Source organism: Biomphalaria glabrata, chromosome 1, assembly GCF_947242115.1.
Source record: "Biomphalaria glabrata chromosome 1, xgBioGlab47.1, whole genome shotgun sequence".
In the NCBI taxonomy this organism is placed as follows: Eukaryota; Metazoa; Mollusca; class Gastropoda; family Planorbidae; genus Biomphalaria; species Biomphalaria glabrata.
Genome location: NC_074711.1, coordinates 9,855,798 through 9,878,143, shown reverse-complemented (window position 1 = coordinate 9,878,143; position 22,346 = coordinate 9,855,798). Strand labels below are relative to the sequence as shown.

Sequence of the window (22,346 nt, the reverse complement as noted above, 5' to 3'; positions counted from 1 at the left end):
TAAGTTAAGAAAAACGAAAGAATGAAAGAAAGGGTGTAAAGGGTGTAGACCTATTTTAGAACTCAAAACTTGCCTGTCGTTCCGGACGTAAGAATATATGCTGCAGGATCGGAGAGCTGCACTCTGCTCCTCAGGGCGGGATTTACCCTGGACTCGGGGGCTTCTTTCATGTAAATGTCTAGACAAGGGAACAGTTGCTCATTGTGCGGGTTGTAGACATAGGTGGGCGTTGTCAGCTTCGACTCCAGGTTGTGGACACGTTTAGGTAAGTCTTCATCGTAGCCTAGGATAGAATGTTTAGAAACATTATCTATCTATCTATTATTAGTATAGCTTTTATATAGCGCTACTTTCATGCTTATAGCATGCTCAGAGCGCTTTTGGTCCAATCTCTTTTGTGGACCAGTGGGGGGAGGGAGTATCTGCAGCCCGAGTCGGGTGTCGAACTTCTAGGTAGCCAAGCCAGGCCAAGTTCAAGCGCACTTGGCCTCTCGACCACGCTTCCCATCTATCTATCTATCTATCTATCTATCTATCTATCTATCTATCTATCTATCTATCTATCTATCTATCTATCTATCTATCTATCTCTATCTATCTATCTCTATCTATCTATCTATCTGTCTGGTGATGGACATAATTACATGATATTTTAGACCTTTAAAAGTTCTGATGAAACTGCTACGTTTTTCTGTTCTGAAAGCAAATTTTAAAATTCTTTTACAGTAAATATGCAAGCATTTTTTTAAAAAAAAAATTCTTACAGCTATTCACTATTAATACTAAAAGACACGGAAGACTATATCACTACAGGCATCATCGAATTTCCACCATCCAAAGTTATCTCATTGTATCTTCCTATACAATTTTAAAAAAAATATTTGTTGTACTAAATTCTGTTCTTTTATATTAGCTACTTCAATTTGAAATAAAATGTTTACTTTTGTTTTAAAAGTGAAAAAAGAAAGGTATTTAGTATGTATATAATTCGACTTTAATACGAAACATCATTTAACAAGCAGTGTTTCATATTATGCACTTCTGTTGCTGTGCGTACATAGCGGGTACAATTCAGAGATTTAACGAAAGGAAAAAGTTTCGTCCTTGAGGCCTCTAATTAGAGATTGGTCCTTTAGAAAACGATCAATTAGATAATCATTCAATAACATCAGATAAGCAAAGTTCACACTAAACCATATTTTCTCAATCATTGAATACATATTAACTGTAACAATGTAGTAATAATAAGATTAATATAAGTTCGTATCTCCGTATTATGTGGTATCATATCGTCCATCGATAGATATAGAATAATATCAGTAAAACTTTCGATACGCACACGAGTCTTCTTTTTGTAATGGAGATAGGGTTGTGGTTGTTGATAGTTTTTAACTTATAGCTTCTGGTATTTTTTTGTGAAAATATTGAAATATGCCTTTTTTCTTGAGTTAGCCACTTTGGGGGCCGATTGTGAGTTTGTGTTAAAATTAAGCTCTGTGTTGGGTTTCACCTGTTAAAATGATGTCTTAATATGTCTAAAACTTATACAGTGATGTCTTAATATGTCGGAGACTTATAAAATGTGGTCTGGAAAGTCAGAGACCTATCAAATGATGTCTTTGAATGTCTGAGTCTTATGAAATGATGTCTTGGTATGTCTTAGGCTTTGAAACGAAGTCCGAGATGTATGAAATGTAGTCTTGGTATGTTTGAGACTTATGAAATATGGTCTTGGTATGTCTGAGTCTCATGAAATATGGACTTGGTATGTCTGAGTCTCATGAAATGTGGTGTTGGTATGTCTGAGTCTCATGAAATATGGTCTTGGTATGTCTGAGTCTCATGAAATGTGGTCTTGATATTATTTGCCTCCCTCTTTACGTACCTTTACCAAGTATGATTAACTTGGGTCCGCTGCAGACGATACTGTGACGTAAGGAGTCGCACTTCAAATGGTGGTTGACTAGAGAGATGCGCGCTCCGATCTTAAGTATTCCTGTTGAATTAACAGAGAGCTGAGTAACATGGCGTCGTGAACAATGTGTGTGTGTGCCTGAATAAATGTGTATGTTTGTAAAGTACATCTGTGTGTGTGTGTGTGTCTGAGTAAATGTGTATGTTTGTAAAGTACATCTGTGTGTGTATGTATACTATAACTATGCTTACCGTACGTTTTTGTTCTTAGTCAATGCTTTCAGCGGATAATTATCAAATCTGGGATGTAGAAATTAGCTTCTTAAACGGAGAGTTCCGTTAGAACTCACTGTTCTCTATGTTTTCTATGAGTTACAAAGAAAGGCCTTGAGTTTTAAAAGCCCCGCAAGGGCGAAAATAATGTATTGTCAAAGTGAGAAGGGCAGGGTTTCAATAAATTAGAGTGTGATGGCTTCTACCCTCTTTCTAAAACCTAAATAAAAAAGCACTTAAAAAAAAAAGCTTTTATACAGCCTCTCAGCCAGACATCTCACCACGTTAAAATATTCTAGAAATATAGAAGGCCTATATATATATATATATATATATATATATATATATTGAAAGCACTTTTAATTTTTTTATTTTTTTGTTGTTGTTATGCATTTCCTTTTCACATCATATATATTTTGAGTTTGTAGAGACAGCCCCTGGCTATCACACAGGCTGCAATGCCGTAAATACGTCTCTGATTGAGGGCATTATGGGTAAGCCTGGCACAGAAGAGGCGGCAAAAACTCTACGAACGTTCTCTAAACTTCTGTTTCATTCAAAATACAAAAATTAATTATAAACTACATGCATCTGTTTGCTTATTTGTTTTAACAAATACGAAGACAATCTCTCATGTAAAAGGTTGCAGTACTTAGTATAAAAATTAAATTGTAAATTTGTGCATGAATTGAATTGAGTGGCAATTTTTAGTCACGTGTTTGACCTACTTACCCAAATATAACCAAATAAATGCAGGCTCATTGGTCATCACTAGGGCAACAATATCTCCTGCCCCGACCCCTAGCTTGACCAACGCGTGCCCAACTTTGTTGGCCATTTTGTCCACATCTTGGTAGGTGTACGTCTCTTCTTTGAAGATGACCAACGGGTGGTTCTGTCTGTAGGTTACCTGCCTCTCAAAATGGTCGATCAGAAACATCCTTTTCCTCACGGAACGACGTATCGCTCTGGCGGTTTTGGCGCCAATGTAAATGGTGTAAAAATCTCGAAAGAATGTTCCCCCGAGATACACAAGAAGGAAAAATATAAATATCGCTGTGGCGCCGATTATACCGAATGAAGGAAACATTATGTAGCCCTAAACTTTTTTGTTGTGTTGTTACAGCAAAAATTTAACAACACTGATGTGCAATCGCACTACTATCAAAGCATCCACATGTTTTATTTACTTTGCGTGAACTTCTGACGAGAAAAAAAAGAGTCAAGTATATTAAGTAAAGAATGCACAAAATCAAATGAAGTAAAAATTGAAAAGAGTAGCTAAGTTGTCAACATTGCGTGTCGTCTGTTTAGGCCCCTTGGGTCAAATGGGATGAGCTAGTACACACGTCCGTACACACAAAGAAGGAAGGTTTTCCTCTATCCTAGCCGTTAGAGAATGACAACTTCAAATGTCTACTACAGCAGTCAGGTCTATCTCGCGATGTCTTAATTTCCTGCCATGGAGTGGCTGTGTTTGCAAATTCTCAAGTGAGCCTACTTTCCATCTTAATGCAAACATCCACACGAGTTAGATTTTAAGTTTCCTGTAAGACTGCAGCATACCATCCAAGTTTTAGATCACATAACTTATCAAAATGTACAAGAGATGCCTAGCATTGACTCGGTGATCAGCTGATACGTCTTAAATGATATGTTTGTTAGATACTGATGCAATACTAAAACAAGACCTCTTAATTAGCCATACATGATCAACCAATTAATGGAAATAAAAATAGGCTACTTTCTCAGTCGTTGTACACAGCATGAAATTTAGTTGAGTGTGTACAAAATATTTAGAAATTTACCTGATCATGCTATTCTTGAAAAATCGGATAATTCATGGCCAATTATAAACAGAGTTGATATAAAATTGTTCAAGTGTTCAGATTAAGTTGAGACTTAACACATGCAGACATTGTTTCTATGAAGAGATGAATAAAAAATTAACCAAGTAGTCTGTTAATTCTTGGTTATCAATTATTAAGTTTGTTATAAAAAAAAGGAAAATAAATCATACAAGTTTTAGATGTGTTTCTCTAAATGTGGAGTTATTCACCTCAGATAAGATAAGGTATTTTTATATTTTGCTTGTTTAAAAGATGTAGTCACAACTTCAGCTTTAAATAAGTCCGGTCATATTGCTGGCCCCTTATTTAAATCGAGGTCAAAATTCTCTACACCAGCTGTTCTAAAAGTGTGGTCCGCGGACCCCCAAGGATCCACTACAAGTCAGTTGAGGGGTCCGCAGAAAGATGAAAATTGTATACAATTAAAATAACTTCTTCCCTAAAAGTCATCTTATTCGATCGGATTTGAATAATAATAAACTAGCCCCTCGCTGCTGTTCAATATGTCTATTACGATCTTCTTCTATGTCGACCTAAACCAAAGATTTGAAGACATTCTTCACTTGGATATTCGCGACTGGGTATAGAACCCATTGCAAGTCAAGTAAATCAGACCCCAAGCACTGTTGATCCGTTCTAAAATTGAAATAGCCACAAACGAGGAACTTAAACCAATGTTTGAACAAGGATACCATGAAGTCTGATTGCAAAAACAGATTCCAATTGAATATCCTGCATTATGGGTCATTGTACACAAGTTGTTGGCTGCTTTCCCGTCATTTTATTCGGTACAGCGTGGATTTATTTATTCATAAAGAACTTCATCACAAATAAAACAAACTGAAAATGTGTGCTCGTTGAGATTTGAGTTTGCTCATTATCAATATTGAGTCGGGCGAAAATACACCCATAAAATCTCATCACGTTTATCCAATTCATTATAATTAAACAAAATCTATAATTTCAATAAACATTTTTTTTATGGATATGTAATTTATATAATATGCATTTATGTAGCTTTTTCTTTTAGCGGTCCGTGGGCAAGTTTTGACTAAAGGTGTCCCCGAGTAAAAAAAAAGTTTGAGAAACACTGCTCTACACAAGCCCACACTAAATGGTCCTCGTTGTCTTCGAGTCTTGTCTCTTATAGACATATGCTTTTTAATAAACGTGCACTAACTGCGTTACTTACAACTTTTATACTTGTCTCTTTAGTCATATTTTAACTTCAATCTAAAGGACAGTAACATTTTATTTTAAGAACTGAACCAAGGACTTGTTTTACATGTTTCGGATGTTCCTTCAGAGTTGAAGATAATTACTTCCTAGTCCAAACCTCCAGCAGGACGACGGGGGATGGGAGCGGGCAGGGTTTGAACCCTCGACCATCGATAAATGTGAACGACAGTCCAGCGCGCAAACCGCACGACCAGGCAGCCATCCTGATCGCAAGTAGGCCTGTGATATTTGTTTTACAACTCGTGATTTATCCGTTATTCTCTTCGTAAGATGCAACGGTTGTAATGCTAAATAGCTCATGGCCAGATAGACTGAAGTAATGATTCAAAATAGGCAGCATATCAACGCATTCTTTAGTTGCTTAATGTTAAACATTTTATCTCTGCTAGAGCATTAATTATTATTTTAGATTCGTTTCCATTGTGTAAACAAAGGTCGGGAGATTAGAAAATAATACAGAAACTCACATAGAATGTTCAAATTTTCAGACATGTAAACTAAACACAAAACCAAATCTAAGTTACAATAACAAGTTGCTTGCATTCTTCACGCGTAGTTACAACTGTCCCTAATATAGACTCAATGCGAGTAACATAAAAACTGACAATAATCAAATCATGTGATACTAAACGTAAAAACCAACAATAAACGGCCGAGTTAGTAAGTGTAATAAACATGTGCTTCGTCAGAGCGCTTCCCGGGGAATCCCCACGATAATACAAACTAAAGTATAGAACAGTTCACTACTATCTCTGGTATTCCTCCAATAGGAATTGGCAGGGGTACAAATTTTGGGGACCATGTATCGGCTAAGTTGTGTGATCTGTTGACACATTGTAAACATTTGTTCATACTTCGTCTGTCGGTTGTTAGTTTTTGTCTTCTTCCTAAAAAGCAAATATACTCGTTCAAACAAAGTTTAAAGGTTCAATATGGTTATTGTTTGGTTTATAAATCTCAATAATAATTTGTAATCTCATTAAACAAGAGTAACTATTTGGTTTGATCAAAAATTATACTCGTATTTCCAGAGATTTAGTACTTCTATTGGCTTATGATTTGTTAAAAATATTAATGGAAATCAACCCAAGAAATTCTATTGGACCTCTTTAATGAGTTCAAGTGAATCGACCTTTGAACTCATCCAAATCTAGTGCTTGACCCCCAAGGTACAACATGTGTCATGTAGCTATGGGGGAGGAATGAATGTACGGATTATGAGAAAGTCGTGCTGCTCTCCACGTTTCAGTTTTCAGGATGTTGAAATGGACTTTAAGTTGCAATTACATACTGAGACCAGTAATGTTTGAGGCCCTTGGCAGTGACTCACATTTTTATTAGCTCACTTAATGTGTGTGTGTGTCAGACTGTGTGATTTTGTGTGTGCGTGTTAGTTTGAAATGTAAAATCAAAACTTAGTGCAGTGTACTGGAACATTTATTCAGATGTGGGGAAATAACGAGAAACTCAGGCTACACTTTGGCGTAGAGGAAAGTAGCTGGCAGCAGATGGCCTTTGAAGGAGACAGTCGAAGAGCTCTCACAAATGCCGTGGGACTCTCATTTGAGACTCAAAGAAAAGCTATTTTAGAAGACAGGCGCAGAAGATGAAAAGAAAACTTAGAATCTTAGAAAACTTAGTTTTGTCTACAACTGATGTGGAAAAATATGAAGGTCTCAGTAATGTGAAACCGCATTTATCCTTAATCTTCGGAATCGAATACATTTCCATTCAGATGTAATTATCAGATCACTAGTGTCCATTTCCGAGCGCTGGATATTATTTATAATTTATTTGGTGGAGGCCGCTGTTTTGAGGACTTAAATAACAAGAAATGGGGCACTTAACTACTTGTACGTATAGTAACCTCAATTTCTCCCTTTCTAAAATTTGATATACATATCTAAAAAAAAAAGGCTATAATTGTTTTAATATGTGGAGGTCCCTCCTTGAGCGATAAACAGTATGTACTGCCTAAAATCCGGGGGTGGGTGTGGTGGGGGAGGCTTGCTTTACAGTCTTGGTGCATAAGCACCGGAGTTCACTGCTGATACTTACGTGCACTCGGTCTTTTCCCAATCATCAAACTTCTTCGTCTTCGTTTAATAGTCCCAATAGTCTCCCCTAACAGCTGATTCCAGCCGAAGTATTGATCGGGGCGATTGTTGAATATAAATCTGAAAGAACTAAGACCACTTTACAAAAATCGGTACGTGACGTTTTGGCGCCGCCGTTTTGGCCCCGCCATTTTGGCGACGGGACGTTTTGGCGCGAGCCGTTTTGGCGACGGGACGTTTTGGCGCGAGCCGTTTTGGCGACGGGACGTTTTGGCCCCGCCATTTTGGCGACGGGACGTTTTGGCGCGAGCCGTTTTGGCGACGGGACGTTTTGGCGCGAGATATCATTTGACGATAATTTAATAAGCACGTAGCTTTTTTTTTAATGAACCCTTGAATTCCAGCGACTAAGGCAAATAACCCTGGTGTCTATGTATACGTAATCTAAAGTACTTTGAGAAACATGGTACATGTATTATATTTTTACTTATATTAGCAAGTGTTTGGTATGTATAGCTGGAGATACCATACAGTCATTAAATAAACCAATGTTAATGTAAACAAATAATTGCATCAATTTTTAGTCTTTCATTGTTTCATTTTGTTTTTAATTTTTAAAGTAATATCTTAAAAAACTTTTTTGAAAATAAAAGTGTGCCTCTTAATAAACACACATACACAAGCCAAAATGTTTATTAAAGAAAATGATGTGAAAAACAAACACACATTTACATTTAGTACGTGAAAAATATGTCATAACACAAACACTCATGCAAAACATAGATATGAATAATTCTTTTAAAAGAAATAATACAATAAACGTACATAATGTATTTCGCGCCAAAACGTGCCGTCGCCAAAACGGCTCGCGCCAAAACGACCTTCGCGCCAAAACGGCGTCGCCAAAACGTCCTGCTTCGACAAAAATAACCCTTATCCGATTAACTTTATAAAATGCTTGACATGGCTTATTTACACAAGAAATAACTTTCCCACCACCTAATAAAAGAAGAAAAGTTCCCCTTTAATACCATGCAGGGCTGATGATATAAAAGTCGTCTGTTTCTGCGGCCTACGGTTTACGAGTGTGTCATGTGGCCAGCACAACGACCAACTGCCATTACTTTTCCTCAACTAATGTCAGGTACTTATTTAGAGCTAGGTGAACTCAGAGGCGCCCAAAGATCCCGAAATTAGAAATCCCAGTCTCTACCAGGATTCGAACCCGGGACCCTCGGTTATGAAGCCAAGCGCTCTACCGCTCAGCCACCTATTACAGAAAATTTTCCTACATCTCATTTTAAAATCTAGTCAACTAGCAACAAACACCGACAAGTAGGTAACATGTTTACTGTATTTATGAATTAGAACTGAAGATCACGGTCAACGACATGAGTAATCTGCCCTTTGATACTTTATGGGGCGTATCCTGGACAACAAAAGTACAATCTAAATGGATAACAATTTCAAAACGAAAATCGATAAAGACCGTTTGACGATAAACGACTTTTGGGTTTGTCCCGGAAAGAACATGGATCAGCAGCCCCCTTTAGCGTTAGCAGTGTCAGCATTAGGCATAGGCAAAGTAGGCAGCCGCGGCCTCCGATTGATGGAAGCCTCGTACAGCACTTCAAAAACTTTTGAAGAAATAGCGAGACTTGTGCCTATGTTATTGTTGGGGTCACAAGCCTGACTACGCTTTAACAAAATTGCGCTATTTTATTTTTTTATATGTATATTTTTTTTATTTTCCCATTTTATTTAAGGCCAAGAAATTCACTTCGCCTAGAGCCTCCAATTATCTAATGCCGGCCCTGGCATTAGCACGGGTTTATCAATTTATATTCAATATAATGTTAGAAAGTAGCGGGGCCGGATTTAAGTAAGTGGAGACCCTGGGAAATATTTATATGGAGGACACAACGTTTTTTTTTTGGAGGATTTCAATGAAAAACATCTTAATTAAGGCTCGAGTTTGTATTAAGGTCCTCCGTCGTGGTCCAAGATGAACACAATCTCATTTCAACATGAGGGTTGGATCTATTACAATATCACCTTCTTTTGTATTTGGGCTAATTTTTCTATTTGGGCTAATCTTTCTATTTGGGCTAATCTTTTCTATTTGGGCTAATCTTTTCTATTTGGGCTAATCTTTTCTATTTGGGCTAATCTTTTCTATTTGGGCTAATCTTTCTATTTGTTCTAATCTTTTCTATTTGGGCTAATCTTTCTATTTGGGCTAATCTTTTCTATTTGGGCTAATTTTTCTATTTGGGCTAATCTTTTCTATTTGGGCTAATTTTTCTATTTGGGCTAATCTTTTCTATTTGGGCTAATCTTTCTATTTGGGCTAATCTTTTCTATTTTGGGCTAATCTTTCTATTTGGGCTAATCTTTTCTATTTGGGCTAATCTTTTTCTTTCTTTGCTGTCACTGTCAGATATCAGTGCTGGACTCACCTATATCCAAACTAATACTTTAGGACACCTAAGCCTCAGAAATGATTACAGAGATAGTTTCAACCATTTCAGAAAAAGAGCAAACGAAAAACAAATTGCCTTACAAGTGGGCCCCATGTCTTTATTAGCTTGGGGCCTAATCAAGTCTAACTCCGGCTCGGTTGGGTTATCTTATTTGCTTAGCAGCCCGAGATACGGGCACATATAGGTCTAATGAAGAGCGATCAAGGGCTAACATTTCCCAGTCACAAGTGTAGATTCCAGATTCCACGAGGAAGATTTTCTTGGTTTCTCTTTATAAACCCACTTGAAATCACTTTCCATCTGGGGTACTTTTTTTTTTTTGCTATGTCATGTCTACTGTTCATTTGTCACGTGCGTATGAATTTATCGTCTGCTCAATGAACTTAAACAAGAAAATCCTATGCCGAACTAGGAGTCGATCACTTAATGAGGTTGTGACCCCAGCGTCACGTGATATTTAGGGGGACATGCCCTCCGACAGAATGAATCACGCATACCAAGAGTTGCGATGAAATGGAGGCCATTAAAAGGAAAGCGCAAACAGGGGACGTCCTCGTATAACTTAGCGCCACACTTTCATGGAGGACCTCAGAGCAGTGGCCACCAGGTGGGAAGAGGCTTCAGACATTGCCAATGACAAACCTTTATGGAGACAGCTTGCCGCCCAATGGGCCGAACGGCGAGGGAGGATCTAAGTCTAAATAAGCCTTTTCTTGAAGGAACATAAAACTTTAATCTCAGAAAATGTGCTTAGAACGTAACACAAATTTTTAAATGATAAAAAATAAATAACGTAGGCCTACAAAACAGAGATTTGACTGCTAGTATCTATCCTCAAAAGATATAGCCAAAAAAGAAAAATTGTCAGATTTCTACGAAAATCGCTCGAGCCGTTTTCTTAACCCATGATACGTTTATTAAGTTAATAAGAGACATAGTAATAATACAAAGTTTATTACGTATTTGATGTTTATATCAGGGCCGGCCTGAGGCACATGCAAACTAGGCAGCCGCCTATAGGGCCACCGATTGGTTGGGGCCTCGCACAGGACTAGGCCTACTAGAAGAATTATTTTTGTAGCCAAAAATTGCGAAAAACGGATCAAATCTCAAACATTGCAGAATTCTATGGCTCTTATATATTATCTGCTATCCTAGCTCTAAGTTTCAGCTATTATTTATGGTTTATTCGCGAATATTTAGATCTATTTTTTAAAGACTATGTTAGAAGACCATTGCTTCTTCCTTTTGGTGAAATATCGAAACGTTATTTCTAGTCTGGTGATCATGAATCGTCCATGAAGCACATTACAGCTTAGTGTTGATTTTTTTTTATATAGGCCTAGTTAAGGGACTGTTAAAAATTCATTGCGTACGAATTTTTCGGTCTTCGTTTTTTTTTGTTTTTCTATTTCATTTGGAGCCACACTATTCACTTCGCCTAGCTAGGGCCTCCATCTATACCGCAGACCGGCCCTGATAATAGACCGCTAATCCGTGGTATTTTTTAATTTTTTATTTTACTAATTTAGTAAACCTATATCCTTTAAATAATCTTACGCCTAAATACTTCATACTATTTGACAGATATTACGCACTCACTTTATTAAAATGTAATAGACCTAGATCTGGATCTCGACGTATTTAGTTAACTATTTACCCAATAAAATTATAAGGCGTTGGCGTTTCCCTATCATTTCTCAACTCCCGAGATAAGAGAACTACGTCATTTCACTAGTGGGAATTTCCTTTATTCATTTCCAGACGACCAAATTGTTTTTTTTCTCCCCTTCATAATAAAGTGTAGTTTTAAAATGCGAGCATTGTGCATAGGACGGTAGTATTCGTCAGTGTTAGATCATTTAAACATAATTTTCATTTACTAGATCTACATCTAAATCGAGATTTAATAGTTTTTGCGAGACGGAAAGCGTCATTTATGTCAATAAGCGTTGTAACATACAATCATATCTAGATCTAGTCTACATCTAGATCTCGGTTAGTTGTGAGTCAACACACCGTTACAGACTGTGACAGATCTATGAAGAGCAGACTACTCTAGATCGACTACATCTAGATCTAGTTTTTTAGAAATACAAATTTTATATCTATTTTTAAATCTAGATCTGTAATATATACAATTTAGAAAATCTAGATTATATTTAGAATGTTGTACGTACACTAGATCTAATCTAGATTCGAAAGTACAAGTACGCATACTTCTAGATTTAGATTATCAAGAGCTTATCATCTACTAAACTAATGTAGATCTAGTGTAGGGAAAAAAAAAGAAGAAGCAAAGGGACATAACTGACGCCAAAGATATCTAGGTCTATATTCATAATGTGCAGATTCTGTGATAACAAAAATAGGCCTTTATTTATCTGTAAGTAGACTAATCTAATTTAAATAGATCTAGAATAGAAGTATAACAATATGTTGATTAAATTAAATAGTTTATTTATAAACACAGGAATCTAATCTAAATTCATATATAATAATCTCTACTCAGTCTACTATATAATTCATTGTGTTGTCTTTTTTTTTTGCCTGCAGTATTGAACTAGATCTAGATCTATATTATTAACCGTTACAATACATTGACACTAGATATTGTATATAGTCAATATAGATCTAATATCATATATCTGATCTAGACATAGCTGTACTAAACTCACTTAATATATTCTAAAGTCTATATACATATATAGTTTAATTATAATTTTAGGTTTCTAAAATAGTCAAGTCACTCAAGTAGACTGTATATATACTCCTTTTCAATTTACTTATATTGAATTTCAAATTATAGAAATATCCAAAGTATATAGGCCTACATATATATATATAAGACTTGTCTTCGAGTCAGAAGATTAGTGAGGACTACAGTATTTCCCGTGGCTGTGTAGCCCCAGCTGTGATCTACATATTTTACCTCATCCAGGGCAAGCATAACCATTGTCCGCAGGTGGTGTCAGGACTGAGTTCTGGTCAGCCTGGGTCTCCTGTTTACTGTAGAGGAGAAGGGGGGCAATCCAGGTTGTGGGTTTTAAAACTGTTATTGTTTTGGGTATGTCGTTAGCAGTAGCAGTCGTTTCGAACAGTTCTAAGTAGAATAACAAGTCCTCGTTGTCTGTCATGCATTTTAGGTTTTTGTCTAACTGTTTATTCTGTTGGGGGTTGTCGTTAACTGTCATGTCTTTCTTATCCATTTCATGTTGTCTTGCTAGTTGTTTGTCCTCCATCTCTCTTATATGTCTTCTCTCCTCCGCTTCCCTTGTCAGTCTATCTGAGTCAATTTTCTGTTGGGCCTCTATAAATTTCTTTAACGTTTTGCCCTTAAACCCCAACATCTGAGCCTGGGCTACTATCTCCTCAAATGGATGAGGTATAAACTCTGACATTTTCCTAGAGCAGTGTCCTTTATTACAATATTACCTCACAAAATGATATACATACAAAAAAAATTAAAGCAAAATTAAAATAATACTAATACCTCTGTTCCTACTTATGTTGTTCAACTGGTACTCCAACAGGTTAAAGACAATTGTCCAAGGTTATCCAATAATGTGATTTCTCTTAGTCTATTTCAGGTAGATAATCCAACAGGTAATCCCAACATGGCTTTATACCTACGCGCGGTATCGGTACTTGGAATGTATCACAAAAGTTAAATTCATATAAGTATTATATCCAGCAGTAGCTTCTTCAGTATAATCCAAATAGAATGTACCACAAAAGTTAAATTCATATAAGTATGAGATCCAGCAGCAGCTTCTTCAGTATAATCTAAGGAATGAGCGTATTGGTAATCCAATTATAAGGAACGAAATTGGCCATGCATATACACTTATGTTTAGACGTACGAAGGGGTGCTACTATTACTTGCTAATAGTGAACACATTCGGCATGTTAAATCATTATTATTAGATAGTAACAGCCTAAAATACAGACGACGAGTTTCCGCTCCTTATGGACTTGAACTCTTTCATTAGTACACACTTGGAGATATGCTCTGTCTGGGTGCAGCAGATACTTCAGGTTACTGTACTCAGATATGCGCTGTCTGGGTGCAGCAGATACTTCAGGTTACTGTACTCAGAGATATGCGCTGTCTGAGTGCAGCAGATACTTCAGGTTACTGTACTCAGAGATATGCGTTGTCTGGGTGCAGCAGATACTTCAGGTTACTGTACTCAGAGATATGCGTTGTCTGGGTGCAGCAGATACTTCAGGTTACTGTACTCAGAGATATGCATTGTCTAGGTGCAGCAGATACTTCAGGTTACTGTACTCAGAGATATGCGTTGTCTGGGTGCAGTAGATACTTCAGGTTGCAGTACTCAGAGATATGCGTTGTCTGGGTGCAGTAGATACTTCAGGTTGCAGTACTCAGAGATATATGCTGTCTGGATACAGCAGATACTTCACTGGAGATTGATGCATCCATCGCATGTAGTTGTTTTGGACAGGCCCCCAAAATGTCAAGGACTCATTTTCATGCTAAATGTACCCAAGTCCTGGACAATATCATAATGACACATACAACGATAAAATAAGATTCAGAATGCCACTTTACCGACATATAAACATCTTTAATTCCATTATTTTCTAGTTTTTTTTTACAAACTGTAGGCTATGTTTTAGTACCAAGATTACTTTTATTTGCATGTTGATATATGTACGTTTGGAAAATCTCTTTATCGGAAGTTCGTCTGTTTTAAATGAACCCAGAAACAGACAAAAATTAGAGGGGGGAGAAATGTCAGGACTGAGTTCTGGTCAGCCTGGGTCTCCTGTTTACTGTAGAGGAGAAGGGGGGCAATCCAGGTTGTGGGTTTTAAAACTGTTATTGTTTTGGGTTGTTTTTATTTGGTGAGATGTTTTGAAAAACATAATGTAACTCATGATAAGGGGGTGTGTTTTTTGTGCCTAGTGCAGGACGGTTGGTTTTTTGGATATATATTCTAAGTGTAGAGACTCGAACTATTTTTTGCTGTATGAGAGTGAAAATAATGGAATTAAAGATGTTTATATGTCGGTAAAGTGGCATTCTGAATCTTATTTTATCGTTGTATGTGTCATTATGATATTGTCCAGGACTTGGGTACATTTAGCATGAAAATGAGTCTTTGACAGGTGGTCGATTTTGTCTTCAGCAGCAGGTTTTCTTTTGGTCTCAAATGTGTATCCCGTGGCCTTCGTGATTGACCTCCTGCTGTCTCGTTCCGACACCGCATGCAGCCAGGTGCTCTCTTCTATGTCAGCCAAGGAAAGTTGACGTCTAAGCTGGTTTTTGAAGCGTTTCCATGGGGCGCCTCTGTTACGTCGACCACCTATTAGCTCACCAAAAAAGACTGCCTTTGGCATACGTTCGTCTCCCATACGTGATATGTGCCCTGCCCAGCGTAGCTGTCGGACCATAAGAAGTCCCTCTATACTGTCCATACCGGCGTTCGCAAGGACATCGCTGTTTGTAGTGCGGTCCTGCCACCGTATGTCCATGATGGAGCGCAAGCATCTTTGGTGAAAGCGCTCAAGAAGTCTTAGTTGTTTTTTATATAGTGTTATGTCTCAGAGCCATATAGAAGTGTTGAGAGACCCTCCGCCTGGTAGACATTTGGAAGAATAAATTGCTCCGCCTGCCTACAAAAATCAAGGCCTACATATAATCGTAATAATAATGTAGACCAGAACAAAAATGCATATTATATATCTATAGATTGAACTAGATCTAGCCTTATACAATCTCAATTTTAAAAGAATCATGTTTGGTGTGATAGGAATTATTTAAAGTCTGAAAATTGTAATCATAATTTTTATGTTTTAATTTTAAATATTCTAGAATCTAGTTCTTAAAATAGATCTAACTCTAAACTTTTTTGCCTGACTACTAGAGTTCATGATTATATTCTATATATTCATTATATATGATTTTTATTTAAATGTTTATTATTATCATTTAATAGGTGAAGACAAGAAGAAGCAAGCCAGTATGAACGACAGCATTATTCTTGATCTAGCCACAGACGCATCAGAGACTACTAAAGATTACTTGATAACCACCTTGAGGGACAAGCTAAATGGACACAAGAGACAAAAAATCATAGCACTTTGTGCCAGGGAGATGGAGCTGACCTTACCGCAGTCCATTGAAACTATTATCTCTACCGATAACATAGACTTGTGCTTCAAGGCAAAGTCTCTAATGGATGCTGATAACATCACTGACTTCGTGCTGGTCACAAGTCTGATGATGAAAAAGTACTGGGAGACAGTGTTCTTGCATATGTTTTCACATGTTCACAACTGGTCAATCAGAGGTGTAGATGTCCCTAACCAGCCTTCCGGCTTGGTGCGCCCAGAAGTGGACTCAGTCGAATCTAGTATTAAAAATTATTTCAAAACAGTGGGGAACCCTGATGAAGTTAAAATCCTGAGAAGTGCTTTGATACCTTCAGATAAGTTTAATGCAGGTAATAGGAAAATGTCAGTTTCATCGAGTTACTGAATCCTTTCTTATATTTTTGTATTTGATTTGTGAATTAATTGTAGTCTCTTTAAAGCTTTTGTTATTTTTAGGTATTATTCAGTATATTTTAATTTTTAAAAAATTCAATAGAAGTTCATATAACAAAATTGAATAAAAAATTTTTTAAAAATTTTAATAAAATAAAGAAGTTTAATGATAGCCTGATTTCTAGTGAGTTACTTAGTTATTTACTTGACATTGTCACTAATATCAAATACACATGTATTCAAATGTTTCAGGTTTTCATGAGCGCTACGGTGGTGTTTCACAATTACCTCCCATTGCATCTCTTAATACAATCTACACTATGCGCAAACCAGATTCTCAGTTAGCTATTAATGAAAACCGCCGTCGCTTAGGTCAAGCAGCAGGATTCGATCCAGAACAATTAAAGGTGGCCAGAGTGGAACATGGAAAGTCTATATGGGTTGTTGGGAAAACGCCACCTGCATACTATGATGGCATTGTGACCAATATGCCAGGGATAACTATTGCTGCACCTGGAGCTGACTGCTCCATGATTTTATTAGCTGATACTGTTACAGGTAAAATGTAATGATTATGCCCTTACATTTTTTTTCTAAATCTAAATTTATGAAAATATAGTTCTAACAAGATTACAAAAGACTGTTTGTCTCAAAATCGGCCCCCGAAGTGGTCCACCCAGGCAGGCTTCAATATTTTCAGAAAGAACATCCGAATGTTAATTATATCAAAGACAAATGAGAGATAAGAATGGAGAAAGAAGGTTAACAGATCTTGTGTAGTGCCCCAACGGTCCAGCAGATCAAAGGATAGGTGAAAGTGAATGTAAAGTTAGATGTGAACCTGGCCTAACTAGTTCCCCTATTAGACCTTGTGGTCTATAGGGCAGATGATGTAAAGTTCATCTGTTTTTGTGGCCTACGGTTAACGAGGGTGTCACGTAGCCAGCACAATGACCAACCACCTTTACTTTTCCCCAACTAATGTCAGGTACCCATTAGAGCTGAGTGGACTCAGAGGCGCCCAAAGATTCCAAAGTTAAAAATCCCAGTCTTCACCAGGATTCAAACCCGGAACCCCCAGTTTGGAAGCCAAGCGCTTTACCGCTCAGCCACGGCACCTCCCCTGGCCTAACTGATGTCTTATAATTGATCTAATTCTTTGAAAAGGATTAATCTCTTATTCGAATCCTCAAAACAAAACTAACAAAAATTACCGCAATTAAAAAAAAGTTTAGGAAAATGAAGTTTATAAGATTACTATTCGTTCTAAATTAGGTCTAACTTATAATGCATACTAATTAGTTTTTCTCTTTAAAAAAATACTTGCATAACTGATTTTAAAAATTAGATTTTTCGCTTTCAGAAAAAAAAAAAAGTAGCCATTGCATCAGAACTTTGAATGGTCTAAAACAGTGATGCCCAACCTTATTTGGTCTGCGGGCCATTTTAATTTTTGGCATTCGTGTCGCGGGCCATATCACCAAAAAGGGAAAAAAATACAATAAGCTATTTTTATTAGTTTTATTTGTGGACCTACTTACATAAATTCATGTGATGCAAGAAGTTTATCCAAAACCATCTTCTGAATATCTGGCTGCATAGATGAAACACCAAGTCGGTGCACTGAATCTAGCTGTTCATCCGTGAGTCGATTACGTAACATGGATTTCGCATATTTCATCACTGAAAAAGTTTATTCCCACAAATAAGTGCTTGGAAAACTTGTGATCACCCTTAACGCTTGTTTCCGAAGATTTGGAAAAGTTTCTGCAGGTAACACGCAGTAGAAGTCAATAGTCTGCATCACTTGAGATTTGTCAAGCAGGGATGTCTGGCTTTGTAAGTCAAATCAGTTCCAGTTGCAGATCTGTCTGGCACTTGACACATCGGCAGCAAATGGATTTTGAAAAAGACGGATTTCATTTTTAAATTATAAAAATCCACAAATCTTTCACAGAAATTATTCATCAAGAGCCTCAGAAGTTGGATAATTTTTTCTTTATTTAGCTGCTCATCATTTTGTAGAGTGGTTCAGGTTGGAAGTGTTGAATGAAGAGTTGCAATTTGGTTTGGAAAGCGCTCATGTCTGCACACACATGCGAAAGCAATGTGTCTTTCCCTTGTAGTTTGGTATTGAGTTCATTTAGATTTGATGTGATGTCGCATAAAATAGCCAAATCCCACAACCACGAGGGGTCGTTCAGTTGTGGCACTTGTTTTGATTTTTCCATCCTAAATATTTCAATTTTGTGTCTCAAATAAAAAAAAATTTTAATACCTTTCCTCGGCTTAACCAGCCCCCCACTTCACTGTGAAATAGAACGTCTTCATATTTCTGTCAGAAAATCTTTGATAGTTCTGTGATTCAACGCTTGTGATTTGATGGAATGTACAGTACTGAACATAATCAGCATCACATGGTCTAGATTCAAAACCTTTCCTCAGAGATTTTGTTGGTGAATGATGCAGTGAAGCCGCAAGGGTTCAGTTCCATTCGACTCAACTTTTTAAAATAACTCTTGCTGTCAGTCCGCTGTGACATCCAGGCATATTTCTAGCGCCATCAGTAATCACTCCAACTAATTTATTCCAAGGAAGAGCAAGGTCTTCTATGATGGCTGACACTTCTTTGAACATGTCTTCTGCAGTTGTAGTCCCATGCATGCTCCTCATAGCTGCTAACTACTCTTATATCAAAATTGTTGTTTGTACCGCGAATAAATACCAAGAGTTGCGCGGTATCGGTTATGTCAGTGGACTCATCAGCGGCAATAGAAAACATTTCGAATTCTGCTGCTCTGTCTTTTAATGTGAACGGAAATTTTGTAGTGTCATGCGAGAAAAGCTGACAGCTTCTAATGCATTCTTCTTTTCAGGACATTTCTTCCATCACTGCTAGCAAGCACTTTTTTTTACACATTCGCCATTGGATAAAGGCTTCATTGCTCTATTTAGGATGTGAGCTGTAGCTGGCCCTTATCGCCGACTCATTTTCTTGTCTCTTTTTGTTAAATATTTTCGTCAATCCCACGATCTCTATTCGTAACTTGGCAATCTTGTCTTCATGGCTCAAATCAAGAATGTCACCATACGTGTTTATGTATTTGGTTTCATAATGCCTTTTAATGTTATGTTCTTTAAAAACAGCCACACTTTCTTTACAAATGAAAAATGTTGGCTTATTATCGAATTCCACAAAAAAGTAAAGATCTGTTCACTTTTCTACATGCAGAATCCACTTTTCGTTTCTTAGATTTTCCCATTTTATTAAATCACAAACGTTAAACAATACGGTACCAATCGCTTTGACATTAAAAGAACACGACCCAAAACGAGGCATCAATGATGCTCTGTGTTGTACACACAAGGTGTCAAGGACACGGCTAGCTCAAGACAGTAGCGGAATTTTTCAAGATTTTAAAAATAGCTGTCAAGTCTTATCTACATGAAAAAAAAAACAACAACACTTGTGTTCTTACAATAAAAAAAAATATTGAATATGAATATTAGAGTACCAAACATAAAGATGGAATTCACCAAATAAAGAGTGAGAATTCTAACTTAAAGAAAATATCAAACGTAACTTTCTCATTTTTACATTTTGTTTAATCATTTTGTTCCAATGTTTTGGCGGGCCGGATTGAAGCACGTCGCGGGCCGGATCTGGCCCGCGGGCCTTAGTTTGGGCATCGCTGGTCTAAAATATTGTGATATCTGATTTTCAATATCTTGTCTAGTTTACAAGATCTAGACGGACAGACATTTCACACAAAACTAATAGCGTCTTTTCTCCTTTCGGGGGCCGCTAAAAATGGTAAACTTGTAGAGGCTTATCAGGGACAAAATAGTATGTTGAATCAATAAATTGTTGTATAGACCTATACTATTAAATCCATTAAAAACTCTAGACCCTATTAATATATATATTATCATCCCTTACTTGTTGCTATTATTTTGGTGCTGTCTGTCCACCATTTGTCACATGTAGATAGCAAAAACTTAAAATGTAATTGACAATAGAATTTCACAATGAACACATCATGCACAATGAACACATCATGTTTGACAAAAAAGTAACAGCTATATTTCGTTTTCTGAAAGCAAAACTTTTTATTAGGTTTTAGTTTGCATAGGGAATGCACATACATTTAAATCATTTTAAAAACAAAATTGTAAAGTCATAACATCTATAAAGATAAAAAGAATTTTATTAGTACAGTTAACCGCCTTTTAATTATCTTTCTTTAAGAAATGTCTGTTATATATATATATGTAAGATAAAATCAGTCATTTTTCTTTTAAAAAACAAGAATACATCAATAACATTCACATATAAATTAACAATTTTCAGAATGAAATACTTGAATGAAATCTTAATTATCCACAACTGAAAGTAATCTGTTGTCATGCTGTTTATTATCTTAGGTGCTTGTGGTGCGGTGCATGCTGGATGGCGTGGTACGACTCTCGGTGCTGTCAGAGCCTGTTTGAAAGCAATGGTGGATGAATACCAGACAAATCCAAAAGATGTTGTTGCAGCAATCGGGCCAACTGTTGATGGCAAATGTTTTGACCTGCCAGCGGTTGATGCAAGTCCTGTACATGAACTTGACCCTTCTTTCACCTGGCCGTCAGAAAGTAATATAGATTGGGTTCATGCAGATCTAGTTAAAGCCAATGTTAAGATGCTAGAATTAGATGGTGTGCCGAGTTCTAATATTGATACCAGTAATGCCTACTGCACAGTCTGCAACAAACAGTTTTTCTCACACAGAAGGGATGGGATTCCCTTTGGTAATCAAATAGGATTTATATCATACAAGGCTTAGTAAATATTTGAATTTTTTTTTTTTAATTTTAATAACCATGAAGTAGATAATTTTTTTAAAATGTGTATAAATTATTTTACAACACATCATTACAGACATTTCTTTGGTATTGGGGTGTAATGTACCTTGATTTTTTACATTTAGTAACAATAAGTTGAACTTATTTTTTTTTGTAAACTAAAAATGTGTATCATTTTATTTAAATGATAATTAACATTTTTCTTTCTTTTCATAAACAAAAATATTACCTCATTGTGTGAATGATGGCTACCTTGTGTTTTAAATTGAAACATATTGTTTGAATGATACAGAAGTTAAATTTTTTTTATCTCAAGTTTTATTTAACAGGCAGAAGAAAAAAAAGTCGGAAGATTGAGCTTCAGCTTGTGTGAAATCAAAATGAAAATTCTGTTTTATATTTGTGATATAAGTAGTTGCCATTTTTTGTGGCAAATTTAAATATATAAAACATGAACAATTTTTTATTTATCAACTAATGTTGTGTGCATTTTTAGAACACTAAATCTATTCAGATTTACCTAGTACAATATATTATTGTCATTGTATATATTGTTTTACCTTTTGATTAGAGTTGTATCACAAGTCTTTCATACTATACATTCCATTATTGTCCTTATTGCAATATATAAACATGACTTTTAAGATTGAATTATTTGTTATGTATAAATGTATCAACTATATTATATAAAAGTTCATAAACTATTGATTAGTTTAGTGAAATTACAAATCATAACACTAACAATTATTTCATTTAATGTTGAAATACTAAACTGGACACAATCTATAATTGTAAATATTAAAATTGTACTTAACAAACATTTAGCCCATTACAATCGAGTGTTTTACATAAATTTATTTATGTTGTTACAGTCTATAACTGTAAACCATTTTTAACATTGCCTGTGTATTAAGAAACTTAATACATTGGATGTATGGATGGTCATTTTGTATTCATTTCTGATATTAATATATTAATACACTCATGTCACCATGTCATCTTACAATAGAGGGATGTAATTATCTGTTGTTCTTTTTGTAATAATTTTTTTATTTGTTCCTAATATCCTGTCCTTTTTTTTTTTAACAATTTTACTTTTTTCAAATGTAGAAAACATATATGTAAGGTTTGATTATAACTTTAATAAAAGAAACATTATCATGTCA

At 36.1% G+C, this 22,346-nt stretch overlaps 2 protein-coding genes across 4 annotated transcripts in view; one reads left to right on the top strand and one right to left on the bottom strand.

The window, feature by feature from the left end:
• LOC106074729 (long-chain fatty acid transport protein 2-like) overlaps window positions 1-3,631 on the bottom strand; it is a 21,447-nt gene extending 17,816 nt beyond the window's left edge. Inside the window, exons 1-3 of the mRNA XM_056020897.1 lie at window positions 2,920-3,631; window positions 1,886-1,996; window positions 74-283 (exon numbers count right to left, since the gene is read on the bottom strand). Of these exons, the coding sequence (XP_055876872.1) occupies window positions 74-283; window positions 1,886-1,996; window positions 2,920-3,277 (679 nt within the window). The 5' untranslated portion in view covers window positions 3,278-3,631. The remainder of the gene's footprint in view (window positions 1-73; window positions 284-1,885; window positions 1,997-2,919) is intronic.
• The window catches only part of LOC106065383 (purine nucleoside phosphorylase LACC1-like), a 24,941-nt gene extending 2,595 nt beyond the window's left edge, over window positions 1-22,346 (top strand). The window contains exons 1-4 of one of the 3 annotated variants that reach the window (XM_013224178.2): window positions 133-265; window positions 15,783-16,289; window positions 16,585-16,890; window positions 20,758-22,346. In XM_013224178.2, coding sequence (XP_013079632.2) covers window positions 15,809-16,289; window positions 16,585-16,890; window positions 20,758-21,161 — 1,191 coding nt within the window. In that variant the 5' untranslated portion in view covers window positions 133-265; window positions 15,783-15,808 and the 3' untranslated portion in view covers window positions 21,162-22,346. Of the gene's footprint in view, window positions 1-132; window positions 266-11,556; window positions 12,203-15,782; window positions 16,290-16,584; window positions 16,891-20,757 lie in introns of those variants that run through there. The other 2 variants (XM_013224177.2, XM_056020910.1) reach the window with 2 other exon arrangements.